General features: G+C 37.8%; 1 protein-coding gene across 13 annotated transcripts in view; it reads left to right on the top strand.

Moving 5' to 3' along the window:
• CHCHD3 (coiled-coil-helix-coiled-coil-helix domain containing 3) overlaps nucleotides 1-16,052 on the top strand; it is a 302,539-nt gene that overhangs the window by 111,201 nt on the left and 175,286 nt on the right. For 12 of the 13 annotated variants that reach the window (XR_001887843.1, XR_001887842.1, XR_001887841.1 and 9 more), the window contains exon 4: nucleotides 668-785. Coding sequence is in view for 10 of the 13 variants with exons in the window: in XM_017885073.1 (XP_017740562.1) it covers nucleotides 668-785 (118 nt within the window). In the remaining 3 variants the exon portion in view is untranslated. Of the gene's footprint in view, nucleotides 1-667; nucleotides 786-2,069; nucleotides 2,671-16,052 lie in introns of those variants that run through there. The other variant, XM_017885076.1, reaches the window with a different exon arrangement.

The following is a 16,052-nucleotide window of genomic DNA, read 5'->3' as shown; positions in this document are numbered from 1 at the left end:
CCCGCCACTGCGCCCAGCTAGTTTTTTTTTGTTTTGTATTTTTTAGTAGAGACGGGGTTTCACCGTGTTAGCCAGGATGGTCTCGATCTCCTGACCTCGTGATCCGCCTGTCTCGGCCTCCCAAAGTGCTGGGATTACAGGCTTGAGCCACTGCGCCCGGCCGCCCAGCGAAGTTTTGTATTTTTAGTAGAGACAGGGTTTCACCATGTTGGCCGTGCTGGTCTCGAACTCCTGACCTCAAGTGGTCCACTCGCCTTGGCCTCCCAAAGTGTTGGGATTACGGGCGTGAGCTACCACCATGCCTGGCCTAGATGGTTTGTTAATTACTTAAATTTTCAGAGGACAAATGAAAGTACCAGGGATGGAATTTTTTTGGTGGACAGATTTTAATTTTACATAAGAAGAACTTTGTAAAACTTCGTTATATTTGGCAGCCAAATTAATAAGCTTCTTCATGTATTTGAATTTGGTTATTTTAAATGCTTGGGTGGAGGCTGCATGGGGATTTACTTCTATACCTGCTTTTTTGATAGATTATGGGCCAAGATGATTTCAGCTGTTGACCCTTTTGGCTATGTGCTTCTATTTTTTAATTATTTCATTTGATAGAAAATAATGTCAACTAATAAAATATTTTTTCTAACTTAGACAATTCTTGTCATTTTAGACTAAAGCAAGCCAAGGAGCTGGACCGAGAGAGGGCTGCTGCCAATGAGCAGTTAACCAGAGCCATCCTTCGGGAGAGGATATCAAGCGAGGAGGAACGCGCTAAGGCAAAGCACCTGGTGAGTATTAAAAATGTAGGAGAAATTTTCTTGCCTACAAGGAAATCTCTGATGTTTGGGAAGAGCTAAGTACTCTGTGCCAGCTTTTAGTGTTGATAATATTATTCATGTTCTCTTTGCTCAGATTTTGATTTTTGCCTTTTACAAGTAGCTTACAGTGTAGGTTTAACCATCAAGGACTTTAAAGGCAGGTAACTCTGGAAGTATTGAAGTAAAAACTAACATGCAGACATATGTACATGTTTCATGCCTGAAGGATTGTTGTGTGTTTTTTTTTCGTTTTCTGTCTTTTCTTTTCTTTTTTTTTATTCTTTTATTTTTTATTTTTGAGATGGAGTCTTGCTCTGTCGCCTAGGCTAGAGTGCAGTGGTGTGATCTTGACTCACTGCAGCATCTGCCTTCGGGGTTCAAGCGATTCTCCAGCCTCAGTCTCCCGAGTAGCTGAGATTTACAGGTGCCTGCCATCGTGCCTGGCTAATTTTTGTATTTTTACTAAAGACGAGGTTTCACCATCTTGACTAGGCTGGTCTTGAACTCCTGACTGCGTGATCCACCCGCCTTGGCCTCCAGTGCTGGAATTACAGGCGTGAGCCACTGTGCCCGGCCTGCCTGCTTTTTTTCTCCTTTGCCTTTGGTTTTATTGTCTTTGAAACCTCAGGGGTCAGCAATCTAGGCTTCTTTCTCTCGCTGCTGGTAACTACCAGGTGTTAGTCTGGAAGACTCTGGCAAAGGTGAGTAAGGTTTGATCAATCACTCGCTGGGGTTTAGGGAAGAGAAAATGTAGAGCCAGGGCCTTGGGGGAACAGTCTTTTCTAAGATAATTTTTTTTTTAAAGAAAATATTTTTTAGTCTTTTAAAAGATTACATAGACGTGTTTTTGTTGTTGTTGTCTTTAAAAGTATTACTAACAGACAGAGGAAGGTTTAAAAGGCACCCATCAGTCTGTCTTTCGATATACCCATGGTTTACACTGGTGTGTGTTTTCCTCTAGATTATTTGTCTTTCGATATACCCATGGTTTACACTGGTGTGTGTTTTCCTCTAGATTATTTGTCTTTCGATATACCCATGGTTTACACTGGTGTGTGTTTTCCTCTAGATTAGTTTTTTCTAGGCTTTTCAACATATTGAAGCATTTAGATAATGCTATAGATGGTGTTAAGCCTCATGAACATTTTCCTGTGTCACTGAACATTTTTCTGAAATGTTTTTAATGGCTGAATAATATTCTGTCTTTTGTATTCAACATAATTTATTAAGCAATTTCTTATTGTTATTTAATAGATAAAAGTGGAACTGCTCTGGGTGAAACCTGGAGTGTTCACTGCTTAGCCTCCACTTCAGCCTTCCTAGAAACCCAGATGTAACTCCTTGGAACCTTTAGTCCTCATTGGAGCACAGTTGGGAACTCACTGGACAGGGAAAATGGGAGCACAGAATGGAAAACTTTGAATGCAAGAGTGAGGGGGATTTTCCTAGTTCAGTAGGCAATTGGGAAACATTAAAACTTTATAAGAAGAAGGCCAATTTCTAGTCTCTCCCATTCTTTACCTTGGTCACTTCTCTGAAAGACTAACCCATGACCAGCTGCAATCAGAGAACATGAAAGGAAGTCCATGCCTAAGGAATCATTTCCTTCCGGGACAAATCTGGGGTCCAGGTTGCATGGGCAAATAGTGAAGCCAGAAAGAGTAGAGGTGGTAGACCAAGAAAGAAATGTCAGTGGACTGACTGGCAGCTGCCCTGAGAACCGTACATGTATTGACTAGAACAAAGGGAATAAGAGAGGTGGAAGCAAAGTCAGTCCTTGTGAAAGGGGAATAATTTCAGAATTAAAGACAGTAAGTTTTGAGTAACTCAACTGAAAATTAAATTTGTTGTATGTCTAAGTTGAAGGATTTTTTGAGGAAGTTGAAAAAATGTCAGGTCAGTGGGTTGAAAGGTCATTTCCATGCATATTAAAGTCTCCAAATTTGGAAGCTAAGGATGTAGTGGGGGAGGTTAATAGCACTCATGTTTGAGGAAGGTACGAGAGCAAAACTCTTAGTTTTCAGCGGGCAGAAGAATACCTTGGTTGACATTTCTCTTTGCCTCCGAGCTTTTACTCTTTTGAATCTTATGTTTGAAGCACTCTTTCTCTACCTCTTTTTGTCTGAATTTGGATACACTGTCTTGTTCTCTTAGTTTATGGAGACCAGCAAGATTCAAAACTCAAAAAACTCATTAAATATATACACATACTCAGCAAGACATAAAAAGAGATTTCACAAAAAAAGTGAAAGTATCAAAAGATTTGTTACTCGGCATAACTAAAATATTAAGCAACATGTTTTGATTGGAATAGTGTATCTGCAGTCTGTTCTCTTTTACCTATTGAATCTTGTCTGTTGTCTGTCTTTACTGTTTTGTGTAGCTGGTGAAGCGTGAACAACTGGCCTCGTATATTCTGATTTGTAGATCTCTTCTTTATAGATTCTGGTTGTGTGGTATAGATGAGAAATTGTAGTACTCACAACCTCTATAGAGCCCTCAAAGCACTTAGGGAATAAAAGTGGAATTTATACCACAGGATGACAACTGATGCAGAGGGTCCCTTCCTTCTCAGAGTGTTGTCAGACATTTGCATGGTCTGCCATGGCCACGGCACCATGGCTGCCTATGACATTTAGTTATTGGGCAATTCCCAATTTATTTACCAGATTTCTCCCTTTATTGTTGTTATTTGTTATTATGGAAGACATACATATTCATTGGATCAAGATTAGAAAATAAATACAAAGAAATACTAAAATCACTCAATGTACTACAACTCAGAGATAGTTACTGTTAATATTTTGGTTTATTATTTTTATATTCCTTTTTACTTCCCACTAAGTTGGTATAAAACATTTGATTTTATGTGTATAACTGTATTTCTCCAAACATAGATAATAGTATGCATGCTTTTATATAACTCTTACAATAGCCTTCACATGAAAACATTTAGGCCATGTGGTAGAAGTTTTATACCAATAAATATGTTTTTGTATGGTCACATTTTAATGGTTGTGTTTCACTGAGTTTTTCACTAATTACTAAATTAATACAAGAATATTATAGAACATTTGGAAAATAAAAAAATTACAAAGAAAATCAGTATTATTATAATTCTGTCATCTATCATTAATATTTAGAGGTATAAAGTTCTTTCTGCCTTCCCCATATGTGTATATTTTATACATGCTTTAGGGTTTCAGATTTTGCATCCCACCACCCTCCAGACCAGTACTGTATGGTGTGGACGGTGATCGCAAGCCTGCTGTTGTATATTAGTTCCTTGATCCCCAGCTGGAGATGTGGGCATCTTCAGAACCCGTAATTGATGTGGGAGTAACCCCAAGAAAGTTAGCATTGCTCCACTGTGTGTGGAGGGCCCCTATTGCTGCCATTCTTAATTCTAATATGTGGGACTCTTTGAGTGATGGCCAAGCATTGTTTCATTACTCTTTATTTAGAACTCAAATGTTGCAGCCTGCAGGAAAGTAAAGACTGGGTTTCACACATGTGAAGTAATTAAAAAGTTGTCTTTCAGAAGAAGGGGGGTGAAAGCACGGGAGCTGATGTGATGCTGGGACTGTGAAATAAAACGATTCCCACCCCTTACCCCACACCCCCCGCATCTTTCTGTCTCACTAACAGCTGACATTTAGGTTTCTGTCTCCTTAGATGTGAGTCCAGGCGTTTTCTTCCCACAGTTGTTTTAGCGGCTAGCTTTATTGAAGCTCTTTGAAGGGCAAAGTCATGATGGCCCTGTTGTTGAAGTTTTAAAATAGGATCAGATCAAAACTTTCCCCTTTGGAAGAATTGCTTTCGCTGGGGAAGCTGTTAATCCCACTCTAGATTCTGGAAGAGTATACCAGCCCCTTCCTCTACTCAGCGCTGAGTGGTGCCAGCATGTTAATCAGTTGACTTTATCCAGAGGCTTTGGAAGAGGCAGTCTACTGATAATGATTTTACCTGCAAGAAAATGTTAAAAGCAGCTCATAGTCAAAATATGCTTCGTAGGAGCAGGAAAGCACCTCTGTAAAGAATGAAGACTGACTGGAAAGACAAGACCAGGGAATTTGTAAAGTTAGTGCAACTTGATATTATTATGTGTATTGTAAAGATCTTATATATGTGATCTTATATTTGCTGTCATTAGATTCTTTGTTGAAATTGAACAGTAGCAGGTTGGTTTTTTTGACTTTGCAATTATAGTTTCTTTTTAAAATGCCAATTAAAATTTAGACTCACTGTTTTTTATGTCTTACTACATTATGCTTGTTTAATGTTAGATTTTTTTAATTTTTAATTTTTTATTATTTTAAAAAATTTAAGTAGAGACAGAGTCTTGCTATGGATCTTGAACTCCTGGTTCAAGTGATCTTCTGCCTTGGTCTCCCGGAGTGTTGGGATTATAGACGTGAGCCACCGTGCCGAGCCACGTGTTTCTTGTTATCATCACAGAACTATGTAGTATTTTCTTTTCTTTTCTTTCCTTTTTTAAAATCTAAATGTTAAAAGAAGTCTCAGTTTACTTACTTCAGGCAATATTTACTTCAGTATTCTTCCATTACTCTTTGGACAGATGTTTTATTGAGTGCTTACTGTATGAAACGTACTATGTTAGGTACTAATAGTCTATAAATAAAAGACAAAATCTTGTCCTTGAGGAATAAAAAGTAGAAGGTATATTAAAAATAATGTTTAAAAATGCTAAGTCTGTTATAGAGCCATGGTACTTATAGTCTTGTGAGGATTCTCACTTTTGGGAAGGCCAGGACTTTGTCTTTCTTTTAACTAATTGCTATGTCTACATTTATTTATTCAACACATAATTGAGTGCTTAATATGTGCCAGTGCTGAGCAAACAGTAAGCAGTCAATAAATATTTGTTGATTGAATAAATGACTAACTGCATCTACTGAAGCCCTGGAAATAGGATGAGAGGAAATGGGGAAGAATAGAAAAGATTTTCTGGGGAAAGGACCCCTGAGCTGAATCTTGAAGTATGAGTAGGATTTGCTCCCAAGGTTGAGGAGTGGGATGAAACAGCCTCAGGTATTGCAGGCAAAAGCATGGAAACATGGTGACAGGGGGACACTACTAGAAGTTGCTGAGTGGGAATCCTTGTGGCAGTTAGAACATAGTCTATTCTTTAATTGTGTGCGTGTGCTGGGGGTTCACGACTTAACCCGTCTGGCATGGCCCTAGGTCCTGTTTATAATTGGTACCTGATTGCCACAAAAAGTCTGTTTTGCCAGTCTTACGGTCTCTATTTTAACATTAATGCTGGTCAGTGGTTGTGTCTAAACTGCAAAAGAGAGGGTGTATAAAGAGACAAATCCAACCTCCTATCCCTTTATGGTCGAGACCTCAGTTTTTTAGTTTCTCTGAGGTCCCCTTGGCTAAGAGGGGGTCCATTTAGTCAGTCATGGGGCTTAGGGTTTGATTTTTAGCTTACACTCCATAATGAAGTATGAAGGGAAGAGCAGAGGAGGAAATGGCAGGAAGCCCAGAGACCAGTTAGAAAGCCCTGTGTTAATCCAGGTGAGAACAGGTGGTACCCAAATTAGGGCATGGTAGCAGGGATGCAGAGAAAAGAAGAGGCATAGGAACTATTTGGAAGGTAGTATTACTAGGATTTTAGGTTTCAAGGGTTGAGAGAAACGTCAAGACTAACTACAAGCAACGTTTCTAGTATCAGCAACTTCATATCATTTTAAATACAAAAATTAGCAATCAATGTAAAGAATGTCCTGGGCTAAGCATAGCGTGAAATTTGACTTCAGTGTAGCATTGAGAAGGGTCCTGGCCTCAGATACTGCACCAGTTGTTTATTCAGCGCTTGGCAAGAACATTAGTCAGATCATTAGGTATTTCTGTCCCTTTCTGCATTGTCCTTCATCACATATTTATTAAACACTTACTGTGTACTAGGCACTATTTGCCAGGGATGCAAAGATGAATTAGATCTGGTTGCTTTTCTTCAGAGTCTGCAGTTAAGTGTCAGGTTTGTGGGGAAGGTTATTCTTGCCGTGTATATTTTATCCCAACTCAAGTTATAATTTTGAATTTGTAAAACCTTATACTATAGAAAAAAAACACAGTTAAAAAAAAAGGGTGGGTGAATGCATAAATTTAGTTTTTGCAAATTTAAGCGACTGTTTCTCCAAAATGTCACTTTTCATCCCCAGTTTGCCTTTTGTCTGAAATGCACCAGTGAAGCAATCAAGAAGAAGAATTGATTAATTTTGTGCCGTGTGCCTTTCAGTTCTGTGTTTTGTTTGTGCTTCAAACTGTGACAGTTGAAATTTCATGGTAAAAAAGAAAAAAGTTTTGAATTTGGGGTATAGAGAAAAATGACGAAATTAAAGGAAGCAGATGAGAACACTACTGCTGTCCAAGTGAGGTTCTATCCAAGGGGGAAGGGGTACAACTGGGGTTGTAATTTTGAAATGATCGACATGCTTCATGCTCAAATGTTCTGTGTAAGAGAAGAGTAAGAGTGATCACTTGGGGTTTTTAGTATCACGGAAATTAGCCAGGTGAATGAAGTTGCAGTGTAAGCGGTGGTTTCCCGGGTTCTTTCATTGGGCATTTAAAGATAATTTAAAAAATAAATCTGTTGTTTTTGGGTGCAATTTAGACTTGAATTATAACCTCTGTTAAAACTCTCTCTCTGGTTATGTACGTTGTGTACTGGTTTTCTTTCCCTAGACACTAACCTCCAATTTTTTGGATATGTGTAGAGTATCAGTTTGCTTTGAATTCCAAAAATGAAGTTAATGAATTTGAGCTTTTGCTTTTGACAACTATTGAAATATGGCATTTCCACATTATATTGGAAGGATTTGGGCCATTTAGGTGTTAGACATTTTCCTCAGTGTTATTGGTGAGAATGGGCTTTGGGATCCATCTGCAAGTCCTGTTCTTTCTGACACTTGCTCTCTTAATAGCTTACCAGGAAATTCAAAGGGAAGTATCCCTCACAACAGGTGAGAGCCTCCTGTGCCTTTGGATTTAGCAGGCCGTTAGGGCTTCTGGGGCAAAGCATTCAGATTCTGTTTTCTCCTTTGTGTTCTTTGTTATCATGTGTGGCCTCTACCTCCTGTGTGTTATGGCAGCATTATTATTATCAGCTGGAATGCAACCTTATGAAGAGATTGTGAACCAAATTTTCTGTGGAGTAGCAGGGCAGCTTTAGGTATGTCTGCTACTGCACTGCAGTGAAAAAGGAGAAACGTCTTTTGTTTCAGTTTGCCTGCCTAGGCTGTACGTTAAGATCCCAAAGAATGAACAGGACTGCAATTACAGATTTAAACTTTGCTTGTATCCTGAAAACTTGCCCAGATTAATGTATTTTTCAAATGTACATTGTTAGACCCCCTTTCCTCATCCAGGTTGGCAGAAATGCCTAGGTTCTTTTTTTTTTTTTTTTTTTTTTTGATACAGGGTCTTGCTTGTTGCCCAGGCTAGAATGCAGTGCATGATCACGGCTCATTGCAGCCTTGACCTCCCAGGCTCAAGCGACCCTCTCACCTCAACCTCTTGAGTAGCTGGGACTGGAGGCACATTCCACCATGTTTGGCTAATTTTATTTTATTTTATTTTGTGTGTGTGTGTTTTTCTTTCTTTTTTTTTAATTAAGAAACAGAGTTTTGCCATGTTGCCTAGGCTGGTCTCAAACTCCTGTGCTCAGGAGATCCTCCCTCCTTTGCCTCCCAAAGTGCTGGGATTACAGGAGTCAGCCACCGCACCCGACCAGAAATACCTAGGATCTTAACATCACGAAATAGCCTCCGAGAAGCACAACATTATGCTGACTAGATATTGAGGGACTTGGAGGTGGAGAACAGTGGAGTGTTCTGGTCCTGGAGATCTCACTGCCAAGACTCAGGGGGCCTATCATGTGAACACAGTGTCACCATTCTCCAAGGGACTGTGTCAGACTGTGTGACCTTTTTGACAGTGATTAGAAAAGAGGACATCACAGTTGAGTAGAATGCCATTGATGTTCTTGGCAACAATTAGTCATATTTAAAGACAGCTAGGGAAAATAACTCTGCTTAGAATGTGTTCTCATATTTTCTAAGTGTGCTTTTGAAAATTCATCAAGTTACTCGCAAACCAGTTGGATCAGGGCAGTTCTTGTTGAGTGGTGTCCTAAGTGTTAGCTGTGTTAACTTATTGACATCCTGTCACTTGGGTCATTATGGGTGTCCAGGTGAGATATGGAGAGGGCTGTGTAAAAGTCCATAGGCAACTGCAGTGCGAAGGGCTAGTTATAATTCCATCTATTTATGATGACCTGGCATTCATTGTGAACATACTTACTTCATTGCCTGGTCTGTTGGAATTTTATTGAACTGACATCATAATCTCATTTCCTACTAAAGAGGCTAAGAAATACGGCCCTTGGTATTTGCTTTAACCTGCAACAAATTAAAAGTTAAGCATAATCAAGTCTGTCAGTCCTTAAGAATCCCAAGTATATGTTTTGCACATTATGTTTTGAATGAGAATGTAAGGCAGATGAGCTCCTTATATTCTTACAACAGTCTTTCCACATTGTCTTCATGGCTAGTCACACAACTGTCAGTTCTGATACAGTTGTTGTGACTTGTTTTCAACCTATTGTGCATGGACCTGAGGTTTAGCGAATTCGGTATTAAATCGAACAGCAATATTGTTTACCATGTGATATACTATGTGATGTACCATGTGCAATGAGGCCTGCTTCATTTTTATTGGATGTTAAATTTTTCACAGTGTTGAATATCCCAGCTCTATATTCCTTTTGTGTATCCTTGCTTTTATTGCTTTGATATAATTCCTAAGTGGCACTGAGTTATGCTTTTTCTGTGTTTCTTGATGTTCTGACCTGTGCCCTGATTTGGGGGTGGGAGCAGGCAGCAGCTATCTTCATGTACCCTGTAACTATTCCCTTAACCATAAAGACATTGGACATTTTCTTGCTCACTGTACTCTTTTCTTTATTAACTGTAGTTTAAGGATGACTTCTCTTGAAAATACCAAAGGGCAGAATTACCAAATGAAGAAAGGCTTCCATTCTCTTGAGAGCAGGAATATATTTACTAACCTGCAGTATTTATTACATACCTCATTTAGTCCATTCATCATTTTAATAGAAAAATGAGTCATTTTAGATGATTCTGAAATAATTCGAGGTAAGCTACATTGCTGCAGGCAGAATATGATTTACACAGAGAGCACCATGCTATTTTCAAAAAAATACAGTGGAATGATCAGCACCAATAATTTATGATTACTTGTGGTAAACTTATCAAATGTCTTCATTGTCATAGAAATTTGTTGATTAGATAAAGCATTTAGAGTTTTCCACCTAGCTTTTCCCCCTTCTTCCATCTTTTATGACAAATGGTTACAGAGTTCCATACTTATCCTCTGCCTGTTTCAAACACTTGACTGTAAATTTAATTCCAGATTTGTGTTTAATATTTTCTTGATAAGAAAGAACACCAGTCAGTGTCATGGGCCAGTTTTATTGGAGATGATAAACCTACTCATATACATTTTCTGCTTAGAAATTAAACTTCATCCATTTACAGTTTCTTTAGCCCAGTGTATACACATATTTTAAATACCATCTTACCTATCCATAGGTTACATATTTGACTCTCAGGAACACAGCTAACTCATTGCCTGGAACCATAGCTCTGAACCCCAAAGGCATCACAAAGTGATTCTAGCTAGTGTCTTGAAGCTTTTGAGCTTTGTTGATAAGCAGCATCACAGTAAAAGCCATATTTGCTTTTAGATTTAGTTTTTTTTTTCTTCTTTTTTTTCATTTAACTAAGAGCCTTCAACTCTAGTATCTCCTTGGGTGTTTGATATGGGTAGACATCTATCATTCATTCTTATTAGAGATGATAAAAGAAACATTCACAGAGACTGTGAAACTAAAGGTTGTACAGAGATAGAGCCAGGGTTACAACGCTGATCTTCTGTGCCGAGGTGATCTTATTTTGGGCACAATTTAGCAAGTTTAGTTTTGTTGTTTTCTTTTTTAACATGTAATGGATTTGATTTATTACATTAGAAAGGGTGAGTGGACATTTAGGTACATGGACAAAGAAGAAATCACTGCAGCTAAAAGTAGAAAAGGTAACTAATCGTCATGCATGTGATACACTCACAGGAAGTAAAACACACACACAGACACACAAGCACAAAACCCATAGCATTATGAGCCTACTTAGCATAGAGGCAGGCAGCCTTAACTGCTTGAATAGGCCTTGTGTGTTCTTGCTTAGTAAAATAGTGTATGCACAATCATAATACTATCAGGGATTGAGAATAATCTGTTTACCAGCATGGGTGAGAAATATTAGCACTACCATTTCCCATCTAAACCATTTTGCATTTAAAAAGTTCTGGCATGTCAACCTGTAAATTTCAGTATTAAAAGACATTCTCTTATGTGAATCCCTGTATTGCAAAAGATACTGGTCAAAGGAAGTGCTATTTGTACACTTTCATCAAGTCATTTTTGAATGTTCTTATTTAAAGAAAGTTTTCTGTGGCCTGTTACACTTTGGGAGAAGTGGTTGATATAGACACAAAAGGACCTGGTTTCTAGCAATTATCCATTCCCTTGGCCTCAGAGGAATACTAGTATATAAAGACAGAAATTTTCTCTTTTTTTTTTTTTGAGACGGAGTCTCACTCTGTTGTCCAGGCTGGAGTGTGGTGGTGTAGTCTTGGCTCACTGCAGCCTTCTGCCTCCCAGGTTCAAGTCATTCTCCTGCCTCAGCCTCCTGAGTAACTGGGATTACATGTGCGTGCCTCCACGCCTGGCTAATTTTTGTATTTTTAGTAGAGATGGGGTTTCACCATGTTGGTCAGGCTAGTCTTGAACTCGTGACCTCATGATCCACCCACCTCAGCCTCCCAAAGTTCTGGGATTACAGGCATGAGCCACTGCACCCGGCCTCCTCTTTTTTATGTCTAACATAAAGTCTTCATTTGTGGGGGAGGTAAGAGATGATCCAATTATTTTGTCAATTATTCAATTTTGGATAATAAAGAAGCATTAATCTGGGAGAATGCTTGTTGAGAGTAGAGGTAGGCTTGTTGCAATAGAATATTTTTAGGAATAAATGTGATATACATTAGCAGTGTCTACTCATGTAGTGAATTCAGTCACTTTTGTATTTTCATTGAATTTTATGAGAAATTTAAAGGAAGATAGTCTACAGTTTGTTTGTAAAGCCAAGCTCTCAATAGAGTTTGAAAAACTATGCCATTGACCATTTTGGATATTTGTTAAGTTTAAACAAACAAACAAAAAAGGAAACAAAAAATTGGGGATGTAGTTGTGTAATTGTTAATGTAGTTTTCAATTATACTTTCCAATTCCAAGAATAATTATCTCAACAGCAGGTGAACTATGTATTAAAAATTAGTTTATTTCCAAAAAATAAGCTCTCTTCTCATAGCTCTGATAGAATGATAGGAAAGAGCTGGTAACTGATCTTACTTTATGTCTACTATTGCAAAAACTAACAACTGAGTATTAACATTGCTAGATTATGTGTGCGTGCATGTGTGTGCATGTGTGTGTGTATCATCATTTGTGTTGCATAGGGTAAAGGTAGAGACAGTAAGAAATTAGAATTTTAAAATTCCTTTCTTAAACTTTTTACTTTGAAATAATTTTTAGCTTATGGTAAAGTTGTAAGAATAGTAACAAAGAGCTTAACTCTGATTTCATCTATTTTTAGACATTTACCTTACTTATATCATTTCTATTTCTGCCTACATGTTATATATATATAATATAATATATATATATAACATATATATGGGGAGGGGATCATTTGAGCATGGGTAGAAGACATGTTTATTTACCTCTTAATACTTCTGCCTCTTAAAATCAGTGTTTCTTATATAATCAAGTATAGTTGTCAAAATCAAGAAATTTAACATTGATGACTATTTTAATATTTAGCCTACATTACAATTTTGTCAATTATTTCAATAATGTTCTTTATAGCAACTGTTCCTCTGGATACAGGATGTATTCTAGGATCATATATTGCAACTATTATAATTGTTGTGTCTTAAAATTCCATTTTAAGCATGATTTGCAAACAGTATTAAGATGAATACTGTTAACTTCAATTTATGAACTACTGCTGTCATTGCTAGAGTTTTAGTAAGAAGAAAGTGGAATGGGCAAAAAAGAGGTGAAGAGTTTCATTCAGACCTATAGATTAATATTCTGTATTGTGGGTGAGTTGAGGAAAAATCATTGTTTTGGAAATTTTCTTTTCATGAACTAAAAATGCTTTCACCAGCATCTGTATAGATCCCGTATCTTCAAAGTGCAGCAGGCATCTATGTTGCATCATTAAAAACTTAGAGAATAAACTCTTCCTATATTTTGACAATTTTTGAACAGTAATATCATCTGAAATAGCCTTCTCTCTGTCCTTCCACCCTCCTCTTCCAGGTACGACTCCATGCAATTTTAGGCAAATTGCTTCCTTTTCTTTATGCCCTTTGTTTCTGTCTTTTTAAAATGAGGACAAGGTCGTTAATGTAGTTCTCTTTCAAGTCTCTTACCTTGACGAATAAATATCTAAATATAGGAGTTCTTACAGAATGCTAAGTTCTATATACGTATAAATTGAGTTTTTATAAAGTAATTTTGTTTCATGAATAGGTTACCAATTCCAAGAGTCACATTTATTTTAATTTTCTTTGGTTATTAAAAAAGTCCATTTTAGAAAAACAGTTAAAGTTGAAAGCCTCTATTTTGTTGGTTAAATTGGATTTTTGTTATTGAATACTTACTCTGATTAGTAGAAGTGGTTTAGTCACAGGCCAGGCATAAATGCTTTTAGACAGTCACTGAATTGGAAGTGTCAACATGAGAGAGGGATCCTTTTCTTGGAAATGGGAGCATGGGATCTTTCTGCTAATAGTGTTTGTTGGCTTAGAATGAAAACTCAGAGCTTTGTTAGGAAAATAAACTTAAGTTGGCAGCAACCTGAGTGTGAACCTGGAGGGTATTATGCTAAGTGAAATAAATGAGATACAGAAAAACAAACACTATGTTCTCACTTGTATGTGGAAACTAGAAAAGTTGAACTCTCAGAGGCGAAGAATAGAAAGGTGGTTGCCAGAGGTTGAGGGCTGAGAGAAGTGGGGAGATTTGGTTAAAGGGTACAAAGTTTCAGTTATAAGATAGATGAATAAGTTCTGTGGATCGAATGTACAGCATTGTAACTATAGTTCTACAGTATTTTTAATAATACTCTATTGTATACTTGAAATTTGCCAAGAGAATGGATCTTAAATGTTCTTAACTGCATGCATCGTGTGTGTACACACACACAGGTGTGAGATGATCGGTGTGTTAATTAACTTGATTGTGGTAGTCATTTTATATTGTATATGTATATAAATCCATCATGCTGCATAACTAAAACATACGTAATTTTTACTTGTCAATTATACCTCAGTAAAACTGGGGAAAAATACAGAACTGGTGGGAAAATATAATTAAGTGACCCAAATTTTGTATCACAGTGGATGAAATCCCTTTGCTGTCTCTAAGCTTAAACAAAGATTCATCTTTTTGAATGCTTGCTTGTTTTCCATTTCTTTCTTCAATTCATTAAAAGTTAATATATTTTTGAGACAGGGTCTTTCTCTCTTACCCAAGCTGGAGTACAGTGGTGCAATCATAGCTCACTGTAGCCTCTACCTCCTGGGCTCAAGTGATCCTCCTGCTTCAGCCCCCCAAACAGCTGGGATTACAGGTCTGTATTACCATACCTGGCTAATTTATTTTTTATCTTTTGTAGAGATGGGGTGTCACTATGTTGTCTAGGCTGATTTTAAACTCGTGGGCTCAATCGAGCCTCCTTTCTAGGCCTCCCAAAGTGTTGGGATGACAGGTATGAGATGCTGCACCTGAGCCCCTTTTTGTGTTTGTTTTTTGTTTTGGCGATAGAGTCTGTCACACAGGCTGGAGTGCAGTGGTACCATATTGGCTCACTGCTGCCTCCGCTTCCAGTGTTCAAGCAATTCTTGTGCTGCCTCCTGAGTAGTTGGGACTACAGATGCATGCCACCATACCTGGCGATCTTTTTGTATTTTTGGTAGAGATAGGGTTTCACCACGTTGGCCAGGCTGGTCTTGAACTCTTGACTTCAGTGTTCTGCATGCCTCGGCCTCCCAAAGTGCTAGGATTACAGGCATGAGCCACCATGCCTGGCCCTGTTTGTTAATTTTTAATGTGATCATTGGATCTTCCACCTTGCTAATTTCTGACATTGTTTTTCTTCCTTTCTAAACACCTCCTTGCTCCATGTTGAATTTTAAGCATACGGACAGTGGCATCATTAGAAAGTTTCCCATCATTCCCTGTCATGCACAGGTGATAGAAGAATGTATTGGTGCTTCAAACTGATTATTACTTTTTACCTCCTTGATGAACTCAATATATTATAAAGAGAGTGGCTCAGTTCCAACCCTGGAGGCATCAAAAAGAACAAGTTCTAAATAACATCCTCCTTTAGAATGCAGCATATTTTAACTGTGTCTCTCCATCTTGCACATCACCACTTCCAAACTCCATCTCTAACTATACATATGCTCTCTATGTGTATGATAATACTGCTTTCTTCGTCCTCTCTTCTCCTCTCTCCTCTCTTTGAATTTTCTTTTTTTTTTTTTTTGTGAGCCTTAGGAACATGTACACAGAGTGACACAACAAAAGCAGGCTCTTGATGTAGTCAGATTTTGTCCTTGTAAATGACATGGTACAAATGCATGTGGTGGATTAAAATATGTTCACCCTGACAGAAATCTTTCAGTTGAAGTGAAAAAGCGTCCGTCAATTCTGATTGCAACAAAGGTTGCTGCTGCGAGTGAGAGGGACTTGCCAAGACTGCAAGTTTTTCAAGCTCTATTCTGGAGATACATTTGTTACTTGGTTCTCAGCTTTGATTTGGTTATAATCTTGTCTTGGCATGTTCTCTTTCCAGAATACACCATTTTCATTTTCTTTGGACTTTTCTCAAGATTTATGAAGGGGGATATTTAGCTTTTTGTCTGGCAAATAGCAAAGGTTGTTTGAGTTCCCTAATCAATAATTGTAAAATAACTAGAAATTGATCTATGCCAGTTGTAAACCCATCCATGCATTTATTTATTTATTTTTCTTCTTCTTTTTTTTTGAGACGGAGT

The sequence above is a fragment of the Rhinopithecus bieti genome, unplaced genomic scaffold (assembly GCF_001698545.2).
Source record: "Rhinopithecus bieti isolate Rb0 unplaced genomic scaffold, ASM169854v2 scaffold_13262, whole genome shotgun sequence".
In the NCBI taxonomy this organism is placed as follows: domain Eukaryota; kingdom Metazoa; phylum Chordata; class Mammalia; order Primates; family Cercopithecidae; genus Rhinopithecus; species Rhinopithecus bieti.
Note: the sequence above shows the minus strand (reverse complement) of the source record. Positions and strands in the feature narration are given on the sequence as shown.